This window comes from Zootoca vivipara, chromosome 4 (assembly GCF_965207765.1).
Source record: "Zootoca vivipara chromosome 4, rZooViv2.hap1.1, whole genome shotgun sequence".
Classification (NCBI taxonomy): Eukaryota; Metazoa; Chordata; class Lepidosauria; order Squamata; family Lacertidae; genus Zootoca; species Zootoca vivipara.
In genome coordinates, this window is record NC_142587.1 from 44,299,356 (window position 1) to 44,322,841 (window position 23,486).

The 23,486-nt window shown below is 38.7% G+C and overlaps 1 protein-coding gene across 15 annotated transcripts in view; it reads right to left on the bottom strand.

Annotated features, from left to right (window-relative positions):
* DMD (dystrophin) overlaps window positions 1–23,486 on the bottom strand; it is a 1,006,777-nt gene that overhangs the window by 786,593 nt on the left and 196,698 nt on the right. For all 15 annotated transcript variants that reach the window (XM_035114386.3, XM_035114388.3, XM_035114384.3 and 12 more), the window contains exon 2: window positions 2,443–2,504. In XM_035114386.3, the coding sequence (XP_034970277.3) occupies window positions 2,443–2,504 (62 nt within the window). The remainder of the gene's footprint in view (window positions 1–2,442; window positions 2,505–23,486) is intronic.

Consider the following 23,486-nt stretch of genomic DNA (forward strand, 5'->3'; position numbering starts at 1 on the left):
ATTAAAATTCTCAGGTTCAATTTATTGCAGCATAAGTCTTCAAGTCTATTCACTGTCTTTCCTTTGATACACAGCCTATAGTCGATATCGTCATCTCACAGCCCAATATCACCACCTTCAATATTGTGCCTTAGGCCAATGAAAACCTATGCATAAATCTCCAACATTTATCCAATGCATTGAATATTTGAAGATGATATGTATAAATACTCAGCATGAGTAACCTAGTGAAAAAATGTGATATTAGAAACCATAAGTAATAGGATGCTATTTAGCTGGATCATCACCATAAAACCTTAACTTAGTCTATTTAAATCTCAATTCTCCTGAAAATATCTGCAATGGAAAAGAAAATGTGGCTTGCAAGTCTTCAGGTTTTGTTCAAAATGCACTGCTGAAATCTCTGAGAAGCTGTCATGAGCAGCAGTAGTCTTTTAGTACAAGGAGCCAAGGAGCCAAAAGGGAAGTTTCCTTTCCCCCCAGACCTCTGCTGTCATGATGCTGCCATGACAGCAGCATCAATCAATTTGAAACATCAAATATAGGCCATTCTACAACAGCTACTTTTACCCATCCTAACCAGGAGTGCCAACTTGAATAAAATATTGGGGGGAGGCAGGTAAGCTCCACCCTGCATAGTTGATCACATGACGCGGTGCATGCACACCATTTGAATGGCAATGTCTATCAACTTTGGGGGGCAGTCCCCTCAAATATTTTTTTGGGGGGCAAAGATGCCTCAGCCTCTAGGAGTTGGCTCCTATGATCCTAACTTACCAGGTAAAGTTAACTGCATGGGACAACTGCCACCAGAGCCCAGACTAATTTCTCAGTAATGAAAATGCAGTCCCAATACTTCTACATGAAATAATGATTTGCTTTTATTAAATCCTGAGCCTTCAATTAAATGGTGGTGCATTCTGCAGGTGAGCTTTCAAAGCCTCTTTCTAAAACCTTTTAAAAGTCCCTTTAAAAGCAGTACTAGCTTTACAAGCTCAATAAATGTCTAAAATATGATTCTTAATTGTTTTGTAAAATGTGTTTTGCAAAATTCTCAACTCAGCTGTAATCAATATTTCACACAGCATTTTCATTATTGTTGGAACAGAGAAGTCACTGTGAACCATGTATGAGTTGTTTTCTCTAGGGACAAATATAATGACTTCAAAATCAAAAAGTTTCTTACATAGCTTTCTTTCTCTGCAAACAATTCAGTCATCCACTATTTTACTCTTCATTAATAGACTATTTTTCTATGATCACAGTGACATCATATATTTTAACATCTGTTTACAGTAAAAGCAGACCCTTTAAGGCAATCTTACCAAGAAACACTTCTGAAACGTCTGACTCAGTTTTGCAATCAAGGCTATTCATTTAAAAACTAATATTCATGCATACTCTTCTGTAAACAAATATGAAAAATTGTTGACCATCCCATCACAAGCCTGTTCACACATCAGCACTGCTAAATTATCATCTTCAATATGAGCTATTACTATAAAAGAGGAAAGAGCAAAACCATTTCAGGGGAAAACTATGCACTACTATCAAATCCCAATGGCGATAAATTTCTAGTCAAAGACCACTGATGGTCAAAATGGAAATCCAACCCTTTTGGATAGCAGTCCTACAAAATCTATGTAACATAACTAAACAGATATTGGAACCCACCCCAGAATTGGCCCTATAAAATATTTTCCAAGAATATAATGCTCACTTGCACCATAAAGAGCTTATAACCCACCTACTCTCAGAGGCCAGAAACGTCATAGTTAGACACTGGAGAGACTTGTCTGAAGTATGCATGGATCATTGGTACCAAATTGTATGGAATATGGTCTTATTAAAAAAGTTAACTGACAAACTGAAACTGACATGAGGACAAAAGATAGGGGACACCTTCATCCCTTTTATGACACACACAGCTCAAACTGACAATGAAAGTGGGGATATACCACCAGCATTCAGATCAATATGGCTAACTTGACCCAATATTCCATATCCACCTTCTGCAGTTACAAACAAATCTCACTACGGTTCATCAAAGGCAATAAAAGGCAAACAAGCATGCCCTGCCCCCCCCCCCCCCAAATCTTCTCTCATCAACAATATAAACCAACAAATGTACAGAAAAAGATCCTAGACAATTGACACCGACATGAAAACCCCGCATACATACCAAGTTGAGAAAACAAGAAGATACAGTAGTGTGTAAGTTTACCACCCACCCTCTACCCTCTTCCCCTACTTTTGGAACCTTGTTGTCTTACATTTTACATTGAACATAACCAAAAGACTTTATAATCTGATCAAAAGAGAGAGAGACATTGCACCTTCTTTGTAGGTCATGAAAAGCTTTAATATTTTTTCTTTTTTAAAGTTACCCTTAAAATGAACACATATATTTTATTCTGAATGCAAAAAGGGAGATTTTCTTACCTTAGCAAACTGTGCATTTACCCATTTTGTGAATGTTTTCTTTTGAACATCTTCCCTTTCATCTGTAAAAAAAAGAAAATACAGTTCTGTTAACGTTGCTGACTAAAGGGTTAGCTTGTCTTTGGCTAGTGACAAATGTTATTTATGATAAACAGGGTACAAGGACACAAACAATTTCTGACTGTTTTATAGTCTAATTCAAAAGTGTGGGATAGTTAATAGAGTTATTATCTAATGCAATGGACAAAACAATTGTGTTGCAGATAAACCATTTCATATACATTCAGTTTGAAAGCAGCAGGCTTTCCAGTGCAGGCTTAGTCTTGCCACAGAAACAATAGCATGTTTTTGTTTCATTTTAGGTGGTGTGTGTCCTTTGAATGCTTGAAAGGGCGGGTGCACAGATATCTCCCACTCTCTGCAAAAACACAGGCTTAGTTAATAAAAATAAAATCACCCCCTAACCTCCTGGTGAGGGCGGGCATAGAGAAGGGCCTCAGATGACAAGTACAGAGTCCAGGGAGAGTCATATTGGGAGAGGCAGTCCTTAAGGGCAGGATCTCTACATGTTGCTGGACAAGAATTCCCATCATCCCTGACCATTGCCCATGTTGGCTGGGGTGGATGTAGAAATTCTTTTTGATGTTTGTGTTGCTTTCATAGAAGATCAAACAGGGATATTAAACAAAACAAAATGTTGCAATGCAATTTTAAACAAAATGTTGCAATGCAGGGTGCTTCCTACTTGGGATTCCAGTTGCTGTTCTACCTCATCTCTTGGCGGTTTTCCATTTTCAACATACAGCCCAGTGTTCCATACACACTGAACATATTACATTGTCATTGGGCTATTTGAGTGGTACCCCTAAATTTTACGTACTTCTGCAAATATCCTAAGCACAAATCTGTTGATATCTCTCTCCTCTGTTATGTTTGGCACCATTTCACTTATATAAAGAAATCACGGACAACAAAGATTACTAAAAACATATGATTTGTATCTCATACTCTAAGACAACACCACCCTTTTGTCTAATGGAGCATTTCTTTGGATCTCTATAAAATGGCTGGCTTCAAATGTCAACAGAGGTTTTTCTTTTGTTACTTCAGCAATTCAAGCTATTCAGTTTTATACTACAATCAAGACAATCTTTTTAAAACCTCTTGGAGTTTTTTTTAAAAATTAAACATTACATCAAAAAACAGCATTTTTGCAGGTCACAGTTCACAGAGAATTTTCTTTAGGAGAGAAATGATAGCATCAAACTAATGGAAGCAATCACAGAGGAAAGGGACGATTCGGAGAGTTAATCAGGGGATGCAGAGTAACAGATGCACAAGTGGCCAAAGATAAGGATGCTTAGTAATATGCAATCAGCCTTCAGTAGATCAAAAATTAATGATGAGTGGTTACCAAAAATTTCCACAGATACATGATATTTCACATTTGCAACCTTCAACTTCTTTGTGAAATCTTTGTATTTTCCACACTTTTGGAAAATACTCCAGGATTCTCTCTTGAATAGACTACTTTTATACAAGTGAGTGTGAATCTTTCATAGAACCTGAAGGGAAACCAAACAGCTTACAGGACACTCTAAAAACCAAGCAAAAAAGCTTTGAAACCTTCTATGATGGATTGAACCATGATTCGGCGCGCCAACTCTATTTGGCTGTGGCCCCCGCAATGTCCACTCAGGCCCCACAATCTTGAGGGGGCAGAGGAGGCCTAGGACTATGTCGCCCCATGCTGTGCAGCATTGAGAGATGCACACAGACCAGTGTGGCCTGCTGTGTGAATGTCAAAGGGGGAGGAGGCCTGATTGGCCTCTCCCGATGCAACAGTTGTCACACACATACAACGCATGCCAATGCACAACACATTTGACATCATGCACGCACACAATGCATGCGTGATGTCAGTTCCCCCCCCCCAATGTCGGGTGCAACACAGTGCCTGCAACTATGATGAAGCAACAGGGAATATGATGGTCTCATGCGCCTTCTATCTTAGCTAGCCTTGTTACGCCAAGTAAGTGTCAAGCAAACCTATCCTGCAATTCCTTATTTTGATGGATTGATTTTCAATGCAGTGCTCGTGGCACTCTAGGTTCAGGTGATTACTGAGGCTCTGTATTAGATCTAGTGGCATCTCAGTCCTAGGATTATCATATTAAAGAAATGAGTAGCTTTCTGTAATATCATGCATGGCTAACAGAGTGACTCGTCTCCAAGTTTTACCCCAACCCTCAGAACAGATTAAGGCAGCATGTTGAGCAGGGTGGGGAGACAAGAGAGAAGGACAAATTATTCTGCAGACTGATTGCCCTTAACACTACTTTCAATAGAACCCAAAGCACTACAAGAGTCCAATCTTGGCATTACCAGGGCATTGATATCTGTCTAGGGAAGGTCACGGCTGTAGCATCAACCTAAACTGGCATTGTTCTCTGGGAAAAAACCTGAAGGGATCTTTTCAGTACAAAGAGGAACTTTAAAAGAAAATGAAAGTATATATCTTATATTCTTCTTTGGGTACTTAAAAGGTAAAGGTAAAGGGACCCCTGACCATTAGGTCCAGTCATGACCGACTCTGGGGTTGTGGCACTCATCTTGCGTTATTGGCCGAGGGAGCCGGCGACCAGCTTCCAGGTCATGTGGCCAGCATGACAAAGCCGCTTCTGGCGAACCAAAGCAGCACCCGGAAACAGTGTTTACCTTCCCGCTGGTGTGGTACCTATTTATCTGCTTGCACCTTGACGTGCTTTCAAACTGCTAGGTAGCTGGGACCAAGCAACGGGAGCTCACCCCGTCGCAGGGATTCGAACCGCCAACCTTCTGATCGGCAAGCCCTAGGCTCTGTGGTTTAACCCACAGCGCCACCCGCGTCCCGTTCTTTGGGTGCTTAGTAACCTTTTATTCTCTTACAGCTATCATGCACTTAATTTATGCTCATTATGCTGATTTTTGAGTGAATGAAGTTTCATGATGGGTACACTTAAGACTTCAATAATATGTAAAAACCCAAAATCTTTTATTCCCTTTTTGGAAAAGTTAAGCACACAAATAAATGGAAGCTGAAACCTGAAGAAAATAAGACCTTATTTCATGCTACACTATCTTATTAGAAAAAGCTTGGCAACAGCACTAACAAAGTCAATGGCATGACAGTACCAATTGTCCCAGTACAGTTCCTTGGTGGAAAAGACTGCATTACAATATTAGCTCTGCTGTTCACATATTAGTCAAATTATTAAATAAAGTCAACAAAAAGGACATAGGTTATTTTATCTAGCATTTTTTTCACTGTCATCAAACTCAACAAAAGATGCATTTTCAAATGAAATATTATTAGCAATACTATATCCAAATCATGTTCTCTCTTTAAAAAAAAAACCGTACTGAATATTTGCTACAAGAATATAAAAGAAGTCCTCAAAAGTAAATGAAGAGTGAAAGAAAATTCACAAGTCTATTGATTTTGCTAGCCTTGTCATGTCAAGTAATGTACATGGAAAACCCATCTTGCAATTTCTTATTTTGATGGATTGATTTTTAATGCAGTGTTCATGGCACTCTCTGTTCAGGTGATTACCGGGGCTCTGTATTAGATCTAGTGCCATCTCAGTCCTTGGATTCACACATTAAAGGCAGAAATGAGTAGCCTTCTTTTTACACTGTGACTCCTCTCCAATTTTTCCCCAAACTCATTCTCAAAGTACAAATTAAATTTATAGTAAAGCTAAACCTATTAGTTAAAATTACTTTAAAAGCATATTCTGTGTGTTTCAATTCCTGCTGCTTTTTATAACATTTACTGTCACCCATCAGCTTACAGTCAGGGTAGTATAGTATCTAGAGAGTTGGACCAAAAACCACAAGATCAGGGTTCAAATCCCCAATTGGCCACTCACTGCCCTTCAGCCTAACTTACTTCACAGGGTTCTTGCGGAGATTAAATGGGAAGGGGAAGAATCATGTGTGCCACTATGAGCTCCTAAGAGAAAAAGGTGGGGATAAAATGCACTAAGTGCATAATGAACAAAAAATAAAGCCATACACAATTTGAACACTACTCTGTGATTTACTATAAGGAAAATTTACTATAAGGAAAATATGTCCAGGGTTACAAATTTAATTTTATAATGTAGACAAGAAGAGTTATATTTAAACCTTTTAAAAAAAAGTTAGAAGCCCCAAATTCATAGAAAACTGCATTAAATACTGGTCTTAATCCTAAGAAGAAGACACATGTCAATCTTGAGAGAATCCAATTATTGTGAATATACTAGTAGATAATGGAAGCCAGTGTTTTTCCGAATAACTTGGCTTTCTTTGTTCCTATCTAAAGTAATTAGCACACAGACAATTTTAGTTTGCTTGACTGACTCCCTATTTTCACTGTATGTGACCCAATTAGTTTTTGCTACTTAATTTGAGCAGCCTCTATGACACGTATCAGTAGAAATGTTATCATTAATGAGGACATAATGCATGTAAACGGTAAAGAAACAAGGAATGTTTCTGCTTTGTATAATACACAAATACCCCATTTCTCACATTCTAGCCTGGCAGGGGATAGTGCTCAGTCTGAATTCTGGACTCAGTCTATGGCATATGAGAATTTCTTGTCAATCCAGATGTCCTGTATTTATGGCACTCCACCTTGCCATAAAACAGCTAAACTATTTGACTGGGAGGAGCAAGAACTGTGGATGTATGCCAATGCCTTGCTCTGTTTCAGATCTACTTGAAAACTGCCAGCACATAGACACACTTCTATTTTGCCTTCAGTTAGCCCCTATGAAAACAGAAGTTTCTCTCTAGGGAGTACTACCTCCACTGATAAACTCATCAAGATCAGTTTGTATCTTTTAAGGTGAGGGTCCTAAACCCTTGTTTGGCACATGATGCAAACGTTTCAAATGCCAAAAAAGGCCATGTATAGCTTGAACTTCGGATACCTATTCAATTTTGCACACAACCCATTCCTTTGCTCTCTAAAATTTAAAGTATTGTTTGAAATACAGTGGATAAACAACAAACCAACAACATCTGAACTGGCTTATGAATACAAAGGACAATTTTACTATAATAAGTATATAAACTCATAAACCTACTAGATAGGTATCTCCAGGCTTGGTTATACACATTGCACTTTAGTTTGCTTATTATCTAGTAGGTTTATGAGTTTATATACTTATTATAGTAAAATTGCCCTTTAAGCCAGTTCTGGTGTTGTTGGTTTGTTGTTTAATAATTGTTATTACACCTGATACTTTTTGTGTGTACTGTGAAATACAGTGGAACCTCGGTTTTCGAACGTAATCCGTTCCGGAAGTCTGTTCAACTTCTGGAACATTAGAAAACCGAGGATCAAAGGGCTGTCAGAAAGTTCAATGTAAAAAAAAGAGAGGGGGAGAAACGTGCCTCGGAAGCCATTTGGCTTAGTCATATGATATATAGTCATATGATCTTTTTATCCTTGTTGTTTTTAATTCTATATTGCATGTATTTTGTTGCTATGGCTGTTGGCTAGGCAAATAAAGTTTATTGATTGATTCTGAGGTGCATTCAAAAATAGAGGCATTCACTTCCGGGTTTTCAGTGTTTTCAGCTTCCAAAAGATTCGGCAGCAGAGACATGCGAAAACCGATGTACCAATCCTTTGTTTTAGAATTTCATCTCTCTAGTCATTGCCAGCTTCTTCTAGGGTTTTAGAATCAAGGTGAACACTGCCACACAAGCACCCCTCTTCAAATGCTTCACATAGCCTTAATCAGCGCTATTTTTCTAGAAAAAGAGGTGTCGGAACTCATCATGAACGCTTCCCTCGGTCTCTTAATGGCAATGGCGCTCACATGGCATTTCTGCTGAACAAAAGTCCTGGCCTTAATGAAGATATCCCTCCTCCTACCTTATCTCCCTGCATCTTTTATCCTTGGCCAAAGCAACCTTTGAAAAGCAAAGCGCCTAGGTGGAGGGGCTGAATTAAAATACTTTTGAAATAACAATCAGAAATAACAAACTCATTTTGTCACCCCATCACAATCTGAATGTACAGCAAATCCCTCATTAAAAACAACATGTAGAAAGAAAAGCTATATTAGTTTTCATTTTCAACACCCCTTCAAAACTCTCACAGTCAACTTAACAGGCATTTAACAGTGTATCTGAAGAAGTGTGCATGCACACGAAAGCTCATACCAAAATATAAACTTAGTTGGTCTTTAAGGTGCTACTGAAGGAATTTTCTTATTTTGCTTCGACTCAGACCAACACGGCTACCTACCTGTAACTAGGCATTTAACACACATTCATTCTCAGGGGAAAGTCAGAGTGAAAATCAAATTGAGCTTTTCTTTAAGTTTCAGCAAGATGCCTTTGAGCATTTCTCAAAGCATATAAAAATAAAAATAAAATATATTCCACAGGGCAGCAAGGACTCGAAACTAAATATAACCCTGTAACATACATAAAATAATGCTGATTTACAAAGAGCTCCAATCAATGAACACAGCCTTAGAACTGAACTGAAGGCCACAGCCTGACTCTAAACCATGTAACATACATAGGAAGATAATTCTGTCACTCATTTGACAGTACATCTCCTGAATGCTTTACCTCTTGTCCTCCCGTTTGCTCCTTCTGTTTCTGCTCTTAAACATTTATTAACCACTTATGCATTCACTCTTGCCTTTTCAACTGGCTTCCTCTCTTCATGCTTTTTAGTCTACGAGGTCTGCTTTTTTAAAAATCAATAAGTAAATATTAGCCATCTCAGACACCATAGAAGTGAACAAGAACCACCACCACTGGTTCAATTTATTGGCAAATAACAGCTAGGTAACACAACTCATAGAACAAAACAACTGCAAAGGAGGTCTGGGCGATATCACCAGCTAAACATTGCGGTATACGGAAATATCACAATGTCTGAAATAAGGATGAAGCTATTGAAAGCCACTGACTGGCTTCATGGTTTCCCCCACATTGTGATTTTGAATTAGGCAAGGTTATATTAGTACTCCCACAATGAAGTTTCATTCCCCACCCCCACTCCCAGCATAAAAAAAACAAAACCTTTCATAGTTTCACATGTATAACTTGCCAGTGCTCCTTCATTTTCAATGTGATATGGGCTATATTAAGACCACTTCTCTATGGACAATGACACTTGGTGTACATTAACAGAGACATATCTGGAGGTAAAATCTTCCATATATCATGAAAATGGGCAGTATAAGTTATCATAAAAATGAATGTGTTTCCTTTGCAATTCACACAATCAAATAACGATTTTATATTCATTTATAAGTTATTACGGTAAGTGTGACACAACAGTGATAGGATAGCACCAGAGCAGAAGATGGATAGATGTGTAGAATAAAAATTCAGACCTATTACATGAAATTGAAACATTGGGGATGAATGGAAATTAGCAAGCAGCTTGATATTCTTTACATTCATATATTTATTACAAAAATAGATGATCTTACCTAATTTACACTTGCAAAACCTGAAACAGGTCAAATGTAGAAAATTGCTTAAGAGTTCCTTTATTCTTTAAAAAATGAGGGAACTGAAATAGTCACCAAATGTAAAGTCCCAAAGCAACAGTTTCTCTTTCCTATTTTATCATGGATTACCTCAGATTGCACGCTCCCCCTCCTTTTACTGTGCCACTGAAATTTCTTCACAAATTCCATTTTGAAAGACCCAATTTTATCTCATAACAGCTACCTGAGGGCTCATTCACAGACAAAAGGTGAATCATTTGCAGTACCATCTCTTGAAACTACAGTCAGTAATAGTTTTATATTTGGGTCATTCTTCAAAGTTCTCATCTACCTGTTCTATGAAATGTTAAATCATTTCCAATTCAAGGCTAACTTGCATGTCCTGTGCATAGCTAAATCATGTCTCCTTTGCTTTAAATTAGATAAAATTTGTACACTGGAAGATGCAATAGAAATTAACAATGAAGGACTTCAAGTCATTGGTTGTTACCATCATTCTATCAGCTTCTTTGATGCTGCCAAAACCTTCACCATTAACAAGCCTCTGTGGACCTATTTGAAACAATGAAAAATAATGGAGGAACTGGGCAGCTTGATAAATCTTGAAGGAACACTGAACAACCAATGAGGTGTTTTTCATTATTTTTCCTTTTATTTTTATTTTTAGAAAAAAGCAACTGACTGTGAGGGTGGAGAAATAATGTATTAGGACTCATTCTTTGCTGAAATTTAAATACTGGCCCTTGTATTTTATTCACAAATTACCTTATAAAATAAAATTAACAATACTGAAATAATCAATGAAACTTCATCAGATCATCAACAACACAGATAATCAGCAATAAAAAATAAACAAAAAGCTTGGCACAATTAAAAATGCAATTAAAATCTGTTAAATTACTGGGCAAGGGGAACAAGCATTCATGGAAGGGAATTTCAAAGATGTGAAGTTACCACTAAAAAAAAAAAAACCTGTCTCAGGCATATATGATCCTAGCCAGGCCCCCAAATTTACCTTGGTATCTACTTTTCAGATGCCAAGGCAATGATAAAGTTGGCAAGAGCCGGAAAAGAAATTAGGAGAGGAAGCAGCAGGCAGATGGTAGCTGTTAGGTGAGTACTCAGATGTAGGACCGAGGTGGTGGGGGAATTGTTGTGAAAGTTTGACTTAGTAAGGGATCTAGGAGTCTGGAAACAGCCTGTGAAGAGTAGCTTAATCCAGGTTCCACACTGAGGATCCTGCTGAAATTCAAGGGGTCTGCCATCAACCCCTCTGGGCATCCTGGCCCAGCTGTTGCTCTTGTTGTTGTTGCCTATTCACCTGCTGTATTTGAACAGGAGTAAATAGAGGTCCTTTCTCCACTTGCCCCGTGCTGTCCTTTTGGGCAGCTGTACAGATTGGACCCAAAAGGGAGAAGTCAAGTGAATGTACCATGGAGACTGTGGTAAGGAGGAGGTAGGACCACTTAGGCATGCTACTTAGGCATCCTCAAAACCCGGAGCCAGCAATGTCTTGACCAGACCCTGGGATAGAATGTTAAGAGGCCTGCTTCTTGGCAGGTTCTTTCGGAGCAGAAGTCTGGTTTCTATAACTTCAGACTTTGGCAACTTTGTATAACACAGTATTGTACAAATAATTGTTGCATTTCTGTAGTTTCTTGATACAGTGGTACCTCAGTTTTTGAGCAGCTTAGTTCATGAACAACTTGGAACCTGAACACTGCAAAACTGGAAGTAGGTGTTCCGGTTTTCGAACTTTTTTCGGAAGCCGAAGGTGCTCCATTTTGAGTCCCTCTGTGTTTCCTGTTGTGCTGCTAATTTGCGTCCCCCTGTATTTCCTGTTGCACTGCTAATTTGCACCCCCTCCATTGTAATTCAAGCCTTCCGTTTCAGATTGCATTGTTCTGAGGTGATATTTGGAGCTTATATTTGGTGCTTTTGTTTTTGCTATTTATTTTGCGTTTTTTGTTTTGAGGCTTTTTCAGTTAATTTGTTTTTGTGACTGTGTGGATCCCAGTTCAGCTACTGATTGATTGATTGACTGTGTGACTGCGGAAATGGATAAAAGCCCTTCATCTAAACAGTGACTATCATCAGTGCAGGTATCATCTCTGATTGGCTTCAATATTATTCACTATCATCAGTGCAGACTATCATCTCTGATTGGCTTCAATATTTTCAAATAAACCAAAGATTGGTTTATTTTCAAATAAACCAAAGATATATGCTGGATAAAAAATTGGGACTTGCAAAAAAGAAAAATCTAAGTTTGAAATAGAAGTGATCCAGAGGAAAGGTAAATACATCTCACGCCTATATGATCTGCTGTTAGAATGGGAACTCAAAGAAGAGCAAACAAAACCAGTGATGATAAAGTGGGCCCAAGATTTTGGATATAATGTCCCAATAGATCAATGGGAAAATTATGGAAAGATGACATGAAATTTACCGCCTGTTATAATTTAAAAGAAAACATACTAAAAATGATGTATAGGTGGTACCAAACACCAGAGAAAATTGCCAAAATGTTTAAAAATAACTCAGATATATGCTGGAGGTGCAATGGAGAAAAGGGATCCATGATGCATATGTGGTGGAGTTGTCCAAATATAAATAACTATTGGAATCTGATATATGAACAACTCAAAAAATTGTTAAAATGTACATTTAGAAAAAAACCTGAAATGTTTCTGTTAAACATAATTCCAATAGAAATCAAAACATCAAAGAGGACATTACTTATGTATGGATTAGTGGCAGCAAGGATCCTAGTAGCTCGGAATTGGAAATCTGGAAAAGTACCAAGCATAGTAGAGTGGCAAACTCTGATGGTAGAATATCTACAACTGGTAACTACATCTGCAAGAATAAGAGGGCATACCAGACAGAAAGTAAAGAAAGAATGGGAGATGTTAAAGAATATTTGCTGAAAAATGGAGTATCTAAAACCCTAATAGCAGACTTAGGCTGAACCTTGTTTAAAATATAAGAAAAAATCAAGCAAATATTATATTCATTAATGTGCGACAACTTAAGAGTAATATAAATTACAAACGGAACAATTGGAAGACAATTTTTTAAATATTTTTGTTCTATGTGTGTGTGTGTGTGTGTGTGTGTATCTGTTTTCTTCTTCTTTTGTGTAGGTTTTCTTTTTGTTTTTTTTCTTTTACATTTTTGTATCTCTGATAGTTATGGATGGTCTGTATTTGAATTTATAACTCTTAAAACAATAAACAATTTATTTTAAAAAAGAAAAAAATTAATTTTAATTTTTATCATCTACAATACAGTTTTATTTATTTTATAGTACTGTACATTGATTATTGCTTTCATTTTATGGATCAATGGTCTCGTTAGATAGTAAAATTCATGTTAAATTGTTGTTTTAGGGGTTGCTTTTTAAAGTCTGGAACAGATTAATCTGTTTTGCATTACTTTCTATGGGAAAGTGCGCCTTGGTTTTGGAACGCTTTGGTTTTGGAACAGACTTCCGGAACGGATTAAGTTTGAGAACCAATGGACCACTGTTTATCAGTTGGTGTATCCATTGCCACAATAGACAGACCTCTTTTATGATCAATTAACCTGGGAACTGAATGCCTTAGACATTTGTCAATAGAACAGGTGTACCACATGGAGCCCTGAAAGTCCTTAGCGGACAATTAGAACAATGTTTCTTTGATGGAAAGTAGCTAATGATGAAGGATGTTCCTTAAGCACATAGCTGGTAATAAATAATTTCATCTTAATTTGCAGACTAATTCTTGCTTTAAAAGACAGGGGCAAACATTAATATGTATATTAACTTCTCTTATATTCAACAAAGTTCTAATGACACTTTAATGTAATAACTACATTAAAACTGGCAACTCATCTTGTGAAGCCACCTGAAACTCCTATTGTTGCTACTGAGACAGAAAATTAAAGACCATTAATAAAAAAAGTAATTAAAAAGTCCAAAGAAGCTGGTATCATAGACAGCAGGAAGCTAATTTGTTGTCCTAAAAACATTAAATCTTATAGTTGAGCAATGAACAGTTTTGAGTGAGAGATTGATTTGAATGGAATTGTAAAGTCTTGTCTATGGGCAACTGGGCAGTTTATATAATTTCTAGCTAAATGCTATGAGCTGCTTCCAAGGCATAAAGAAGTGATTTTTAAAGTGGCTGTATCTAATTTCTTGCTGCAACCAACAAGGAAAATTAAATGAAGCCCATTTCAGGTTCCCTTTTGCATTGCTGCAGTTTCTGAATAATGACAAAATGTGCCTTTTAAAAACGCATAATGCTTTCAGGACTCAAATACGTTGCCATTCTAAAGCACTTCATAATAAACAATTACCAAGAAGACAATGAACATTACCTACTGATCAAGCTAAAATGTAGATGTAATTATACTTGCAATATTTTTTAGATGCCCTAGTAATGGCAAAGTATTGCAGCACAAACTCTCATAATGAAGCATAACTGCAATTATTTCCTTTCAGAAGGGATGAATAACCTGATAAGAGGCACAGCCTCAAGAAATAAAGAAAAAGATGAGCACAAAGGAAATGCTAACACATTTAAGCATCTTTATTAATATAGGATGTTAATCCTCCAAGTGCTCCTTGTTGTAATTGTGCACTTAATATTAAAACCAACAGGATGACCTGCATGTTGTTCATGCTCAGAAGCTAATGGCTAAAAAAGCCATTTTGAAGCCTGCTAAACAGCTGCAATACATTGACTACAAGGGAGAGCAGACTATATGTGTGTAGGGTTGCAACCTAAGGCTACAATAACATAGGCACCAAATTTTTATACCTACTATCTATAGATCACAGATAATGGACTATTATGGGCACCTAGAAATAAGATAGTAAACATGTATTATTATCTCACATTCCCTGCAATCTTGAGATAATATGTCACATCTTATAATTAAACAAATCTCAAAGTGTGAAAAATGATGGAATGACCTTAATGACAAGGACATTGGTAAGCACTTAAAAAAAAACTTGCGATACAGGCCTATGACATAACTGTGCATGAAAGTTATGTACTGGTATGCTAATTTATCTATATAGATGCAAATTTAGACCAATTTTCAGAGGGAAAACTTCCTATAAGAAGCAAAATATTTTTAAGGGAGAAAAGGGCATGAGATATGTAACCCTATGGGAAATATTCATGGCTCAGGCCAGCAGAACCACCCCTTAACACTTCTCCTGGCTAGTGCATATGGCAAATAATATTATGGGCTGTACTGATTTGATATAAAAATCATTCCTTGTCCAGTCTCTGCAGTCTATTGTTTTGTTAAGCAGCTTTTAGAATATCCGTTCCAGACTACTTGGCACCTAGACTGGACTGTTTTCACTCTTATCTTTCTTCCATCCATATCCCTTATCTCAGGCATCCCCAAACTCGACCCTCCAGCTGTTTTGGGACTACAACTCCCATCATCCCTAGCTAACAGGACCAGTGTTCAGGGATGATGGGAATTGTAGTCCCAAAACATCTGGAGGGCCGAGTTTGGGGATGCCTGCCTTATCTCAACAACTTTCCCATGCCATAATGGGAATTATATCAGCAACAAAAATCTAGATGCCTCCACATACTTTTCCTGATACTGCAAGAATTCTATATGTGGCTTTAATTTAATGAGTATAAGAACTTCAGATTTCGCTTTGCTTTTGCAAATTGCATCCCCCCAATAGCACAAGTCACACTGCTTTGAAACAGAAGGTAGTTTCAAAAGCATTTTGGGCACAGCACTGCATGGCAAGGATTCAGAAAACAATGTGACTTAACAGGGCCGTCTTGAGCAGATCGCGCGCCCTGGTGCTGAGGGGCGGAGATTGCTCCACCGCCCGCCCCGCCCTTGCAGGGCGCAATTAGTTTGTGCGCGTCTTTGTCGCGCGGCGCCCTCCTTGCCAGCCCCGCGCCATGGTGCGCTGCGCCACCGGGGGGCTATGAAGAGCCGGCCCTGTGACTTAAGTACTTACTACCTTTTCAAAGTTATTACAATGGGATCCAAGTACAACTGATCCAAACAAACTTTTTACTTACAGTGTTTATTAGACATTCAATAACTATTGCTGTCTGCATACAGCATGGAACCAAAAGCATTACAACAATCATGACAGTCAGAGATGTTAGCCAAGTCCCTTGCATGAGTCAAAGCAGCTCCTTAGATATTGCTCAGAATTAATTAATGGTACCGTATTTAAACAGTTCACCAATTAGCAGTGCTCAATGCATCAATAATCATAGATTCCAGGCTTTGCCAACACTAGTGTTGCACAATGCATTTCTCATACTTCAGAACGTAAGTGATCAGGACAGGCTGCTATTATGTCTACTTAGTCCAATTTCCTCTCTCCACTAAGTGGCCCATTCTAAAGGCATCAGTAGCCCAGGAAATTACTTAAGTGCTCTGTATCATTCTGTTCTCTTGGAGTTTCTAAGAGATACTCCTAAGTTTTAGAACAGGTGCTTCTTAACCAACTACTGGAATTTATTCTACACATATTTTTTTTTTAAACACACACACGGCAAGACATAGATTATATTATTTCCCACTACTTCATATACTCACCTACCTGGTAGTAAGTTCCACTGAAGTCAAAGAGACTTACTTCTGAGTGGCTTGTACAGTGTACAGACAAGCATGGTAAGTCACTTTGTGAAGTGCACATTAAAAATTACCTATTTTTTCTGTTCTGTCATTCAGTTGGCATACTTCAATCAAGATTTCAGTAATTGAACAGTATTCAGATACTTACTTCTATACTTCTTAAGAACATTAATAATACAGATAACTTACAATGTGAGCATCCCTTAAAATAAATAAAGTTACATTTCTATAAATGTTGTATCTGCTTCTCCCAGTCCAAACAAGGTTGTTGTTTTTTTTAAATACTACTTGTTGCAGGAAATTTTGCCATGGCAACTGTGTTCTCGATGGTCTCTCAAAAGCTGTCCGTTGCATAGTTGTAGGCATATATCCTATGTGCTTTTTTCATGGAATCATTGGCACTAGACATGGTGTTGGTATTTTTCTGCTTTTGAAGCCACCTATGATCCACCAGCTTCTTCTGCTAGAGCCCAAGATGATTTATAATAACGACACATAAATCCCATGCAGATGAAGGAGCAAAGAGGCATTGATAAATATGTAAATCAGTAGGATTCACTGCACGCTGATTTACTAAGACTGCATCCCTCAAGAATGTAAACTTCCTTTGGGTAAAGCAAATTTCATACAGAAGCACTTTGTCATCAGTATGGGCAGATTTACAAATGCATTTCCCATAAAGAGAATTGCAGCACTACAATCCAAACAAAGGGGTGGAGGGATCACATAATTTCTGAGCAGAGTCAATTTCACATGTAACTCCATACTGTCCATTTCCACAGGTGGGCAGGGCCACCTGGCAACATTCAGAATCAACTGCAGGCCACACTTTCAGTGGGTTCAGATCTGATCAAGAGCTTCTGAGTCTGAAATGTTCCTTTGCAGCTGAAGATTTTACCTGCCCCACACCTGACATCATAATCATAATACATCAAGGGTGGGACAATTGAGGGTGGCTTGGGGGAAATGGCCTTGTGGGAGCCAGAGGTTCCCTACCGACATCCTAAAAAGGCAGGTTAAAAGGTAAAGGTAAAGGGACCCCTGACCATTAGGTCCAGTCGTGACCGACTCTGGGGTTGCGCGCTCATCTCGCATTATTGGCCGAGGGAGCCGGCGTATAGCCTCCAGGTCATGTGGCCAGCATGACAAAGCCGCGTCTGGCAAACCAGAGCAGCACATGGAAACGCCATTTACCTTCCCGCTGTAGCGGTTCCTATTTATCTACTTGCATTTTGACGTGCTTTCGAACTGCTAGGTTGGCAGGAGCTGGGAGCAAGCAACGGGAGCTCACCCCGTCACAGGGATTCGAACCGCCGACCTTCTGATCAGCAAGCCCTAGGCTGAGTGGTTTAACCACAGCGCCACCTGGGTCCCTTATAACACACATAGGCATTAGTATTTCAATTTATCTGATATCTACAGGAGGAAACACCCATATTTTCTGTGCCAAAAAGTATCAATTTTGCTGTTGATCTTTTCATAACAGCTATACCAAACATTAATGGAAAGTCTTCAAAATACATGGTTCACAACACTTTCAAACTACTTACTAGAATATCTCTCTGTTTTAATCTCTTTAAACTTCAGTCTACAGGGATTATGTCCCTTAAGTGGTGTTTGTAAAATTAATACTGGTTTAATTAAAGCTAATTAAAAATACAGGAGCTCATTACATTTTGCATTGAGTTTAGAAACATCAGCCCCTTTAAAGTGGAATAGGAATTAGAACTACCATAATAACCAATACATTGCTGCAAATTAACTTTTCTACTTTTAACAGACTATCAAGGTGAACAAATTTTATCTACCAATTGTTGTTCTTGTTCCTTCTATTTAGACTTATGTGAAATTGTGTGAAATTGGTCTATAAAATATTTGCCTTTAATTTTTATTTTTTAAAAAACATATAGCTCACCTACTTACCATACAACTTGCAGCAACATAAAAATAAAAAACCAGACCAAATTTGCAAATATAGAACAATATCAAAGTTGTGCAAAGCCCTAAAAACCACAGCAATAGTTCTATCCAAGCTAAGCATGAGACAGAAAAATAACTAGCCAAAGGCCTTTCTTTACCAGACACCTGAGCCCATTTTGGCCAGGTTTACATGTCACATTAAACCATGTTTTATTTTATACTACAGTTTAATGTGAACAAGCAGCCTGCTAGTGCACATGGCTTAAAAGCTCCCCAATCCCTCCTCACCTGCTCCTGTTGCTGCTGCTCCTGTTGCAAGCATTTCTGGTTTCTTTCTCTCAACCTCAGGAAGCCAAGAGCAAACCATGGTTTCCTGATTGCAGTTCATTTGAAGGAAACAGACCATGCTGAGCAGTAGCTCTCATGTAACACATGTGCCTGCCCTGCGCAGAAGCAGCAGGAGAGTAGAGACTCAGGAACTGTAGAGCAGCACACTCCAATACGGAGCTCATTCACATTAAACTGTGGTTTAAAATCAACTGCAGTTTAATGTGATGCATGAACCAGTTCATAGTGATGGGGCAAGGCACATCTCACTTGGCAAGGCATTACACTGGGTTGGCACCATCACAGAGATTGCCTAACAAGCCTGAGAAATCTGGAGCAAGATGCAAAGAGTGGGCTACTAGTTCTCCAGGCACCCTGAGCTCAAGCTTTTAAAGGCTTTATGGGCAAACACTAGCACCTTGAACTGAAGATAGTGTGGCTTGCTAACTTATACCGGTAGTTCCACTAATACTAAACTGGAATGCAAAGTCTAAAATGCCTGTAACTATAAAAACAGCTTTATTATCCTCTAGGAGTCCCTAAGCAAAATTTGGCTGTTAACAGCCACCTGCTTCTAGAAACACTCTTATAAACATCCATCTGGCCATCTGGTTGCGTATGTTAACAAAGCCAAACACGTATGTGCAAGATGTCGCACAGTATTGCCATCTACACATGCATTTCTATGTAGCATGTTAAATGTCCTTAAACACTTAGCAACCTTGTTATCAGCTGACAAAGCTGTGTGGCTTAAAGTTATATCTGCTTCTTCTTCTTTTTGTTTTCAAGCAATACCAGCTCTGGAGTTGTTTGTTACAAATTACCTAAAAGAATATGCCCATTCATAAAGGCCTTAGCTGAATTGCTACCACTTCCTGCACCCTAATAATAAAATTTGCATCAGAAAGGGGGACGATCCTAATCAGAATGAGTATATATTTGCAAGGGTATATGTTACGCAATTGACTCAATGAATCCGTATTTCAATCTGTATGAATTGTCTTGCAATAATGTGACACTAATTGCATCAACAGATTGAACAAAGCCTCTTGGTTGAAAACCAAATGCAAACAAGGAAGGAAAAAATACACCCAATAAGGAGTGCTAAACTACGGCACTGACACCAATTTTAATGAAACCTTTCCATTATGTTGAAAATATGCTTTACTATACAATGTAGAAATCCAAGGGCTACATATCTAAAACAAACACAGCATGGGCATACTAAATGGTACGGTTGAGGAAACATATTTCTTTGAGTTACTGTTGGGCTCTGGTAGTTTGTTCAGGGCTAAAAATTTAAAATCGTATCTATGCAAACAGTTGACGTGTCACAAAAAAACTTGAGCAAGAATTAGTTTACTTTATTTCCGCCCCTTAAAAGGCAACATAGTGCCTCAAAGTAAACTGCTGTCATTTGTAAGGTTTATCTCTGTGTGCAAAGAGCACAGGCTCCGCATGAAGGCAGAAAAGAATAGCATGCAAGAAATGATTGCAAATGTCAGATCAAGATTGACACAAAAGATACCCAGAATAAGTAGAATGTTTTTTTTTTAGCCCTTAAAAGCAGGACCTTGATCTATGTTGTCCTGTATTATTTTGACACTTTTGTGCCAGAATGTATGTATGTGGCAATGACCATTCCATTTGGTTTTTCTTTTATTACTTTTAGGAAGGCAGTTGTTTTAGAAAACCCTGCTTTTTCCAGCTACAACAATAAGGGAAAGGAATTTAGATGTGTGTCATCTGGATTCCTTCCTGGGATTTGCCACTGCCATCCTATGCAGCATGTTGTTGCGTGTGAAGACCCCCAAGACCTCCCAAAGAAAGACACAGTTGACACCAATATTAGTTTAAGGTTATTGGCATAATTTTGGCCACAACTTTATTGATTACAGAATGTGAGTGGTTTGCTTAGGCACTGGTTCGACAAGCTGCACCTACACCTCCGGAAGGGCAGTACTGACAACTGGACACTGGCAGAAGTCAGTAAGGGTAAACATACTGGGGGAGCATTGGTCCTACCACAGACACAACCTCACCCCCAAATGCTCCCAGGTGCTCTGGCATGGCCCCAAGGGGATCAGATAAAAGCATAGCGAGCCCCTGGATTCCTTTAATGGAATACCCTATCACACGTGGAGAGGGGCAGGTTGACAACCTCCCCTCCACCACACCTTGAACCAATGCCTAACCGCCAAACCCTACAAAGTTGTGATGATTTGCTATGCGACAAGCAAAACCCAAGTGGCACCAGCCAATCAGCCAAATGGGAAAATTCCTACCAGGCCCCTGCCCCAAAAGCAGACGACCCACAACGGCATAGCAAGGTCGTAGCAAGACCCGAAATATAGGGAGGAAGGGCGGGTGATCCGATGCACGAGGCACTAAGAGGAAGCTCGACGCAACATGCAGCGGTTTAAATGGGTCCCCTGGCTGCAATTCTCTCAACCCCATTGGTCAGAATTACCCCAGCAACCGAGGGACCCAATCAGGTTGTTGTGGCTATCCAAACGATCCCACCCAGACAAACGGTGCGGTCAGTCTTGGTGATCTCACTGCAACACTTGCCCGCCGTAATGAGGATACGATTTCCTGACTGCTAAAAAACAACTGATACGGCTAACCTACCCTGAACAGGCCAGTGACTTCCTTAATTAATTAATGGTTATGCAAAGGCTTTTTGGCCCCTCTTTTAAAAGAAGAATTACAAGTTTATAAAAAGGTCTCTGCAGTGTGAAACACAATAATTTTTGCATTTTAAGACCTCTTCAACTTAACCTCATTAAAATAATTCAAGAATGTCTGGTGTGTGCAAAAAAGAGTTTCCATAGAAACATATACACAATCGCATAACCATTTTGAAAATCATTAGAACCCACTAACTATACAGCTCAAAACACCCACCTTTTTCCCCGCCCAAACCAACAATTTAAACGTTAACTGCTAAAGTTATCTTTCAATTAAGAAAGGTCTTTTTAAAGACTGAAATGTGCTAGGCAAAAAAATCAGACTGACAATAGCCACAAAATTAGTAAGAATGAAGACATGTAGTCCAGAATCCTAATTTATTATCTGTCTTTTGATCCCCTAGAAATGCTGTTTTAGAGGATGATGGGTGTATTTTAATGGCACACACAGTGCAGGAAGGAAGCAGGTATGGTGGGAAGCAATAACCCTTTTCAAGGTCACACTCACATGAACAAACAATTCATGAACGCACTTCTCTTCAAAGGAAAAAGGATGCACTTATGCTCTCTCAATCAAATTCCTCTTCTGGTGTCCTTTTCAAATTCTCTCAAACATGTGGGAGTTGCTTAACTGTGACTTACGGGAAGACAGCTTAAAAAGCCGAAGCATGTAGGCAGGGACCAATCTCATGGATTGCAACCATGCAATCAACACCCATGGCAAGGGGGGTGATTCAATGGGAAAGACACATCAAAATCACAGCATCATCCCACAAAGATGAACATTCTCCTATGTAGAAGCAACATACAAACAACCTTACCCCTACAGATAAGTGAATATAGAAAGGCTACTCACTTAAAACCCAAGAGATGAAACACCACAGGAGAAACAAACTGCTTTGAGGTTCTGTTCTTTTGCAATCAATTTTTTGAATAACCAACTAGGCCAAAACCATATAGAATGTGATTGGTAATAATCAATCAGAATTGTAGATTCTACCTGGAAACTAACTGACAGGCATTGGAATAGCAGGGCTTTGCTTCTATGGCCAGTCAGTCACTTGAGGGAGGGAGCTGACCCAGAGGGCCTCATGATGCTAGGAGACTACAGAGCAGGATACAGAGAAACTAGTACTGTCATTCCCAATATCATCAGCTAGGTTATCACTCTTTTTTCCAGCAGAACCCAATTGCTTCTGTTTGTTGAGCAGAAATTCAACATATGAAGCTCTTCTGTGCTGGGTAAACGTTAAACCTCTGCTTGGTATGTACAGATGATGAAGACACAGGACTTCTGCCAGAAAAAAAGTCAACTCTAAATCTCTCCCATGATACTGTGCCTGCTTAAGAAAACACAATAGAATGGATCATTAGCAGTGACGTGGGGCACAAAAGTTTTTATTTCCCCCTCATTGCTTGATTTTCTGGTGGAGATGTTTCCATTTTATAATTTCATTAGTAACAATGAGTGGCTGCCAATTTCAAATACAGTACTAGGCAAGCTTGGCAATTACAAAGTTTTTAGCTTTGTGTATTAAATACAAGCAAAAGAAACATGCAGAATCAGATCACTGTCTAAGGCATCAACAATGTTTTCAATCCAAACAAAAATGTTTGGATACTGACAAACTGGAATGTGTCCAGTGGAAGGCGATGAAATATCATGATGTGTTTCAGTCTGTGAGACTGAAGAAGTTGAGCATGTTTAGCCTGGAGAATAGATTCTATAGATAACAGATGATTGATCAGATTTGTTTACTGTTGTTGCAGAAGGTAGGACCTAAACCAACAAATTCAAATTAAAAGAAAGGGGATTTCATTCAAAGATTAGGGAGAACTTCGCAAGAGTACCAGGTATCCCAAGAGTGGAAAAGTCTGGAGATAGGAGACAAATTAGGTTTCGTTCACTTTTTGTTTGCCAAAACAGTACACAAACCAAAACATAGCAATCCTTCAACATTCA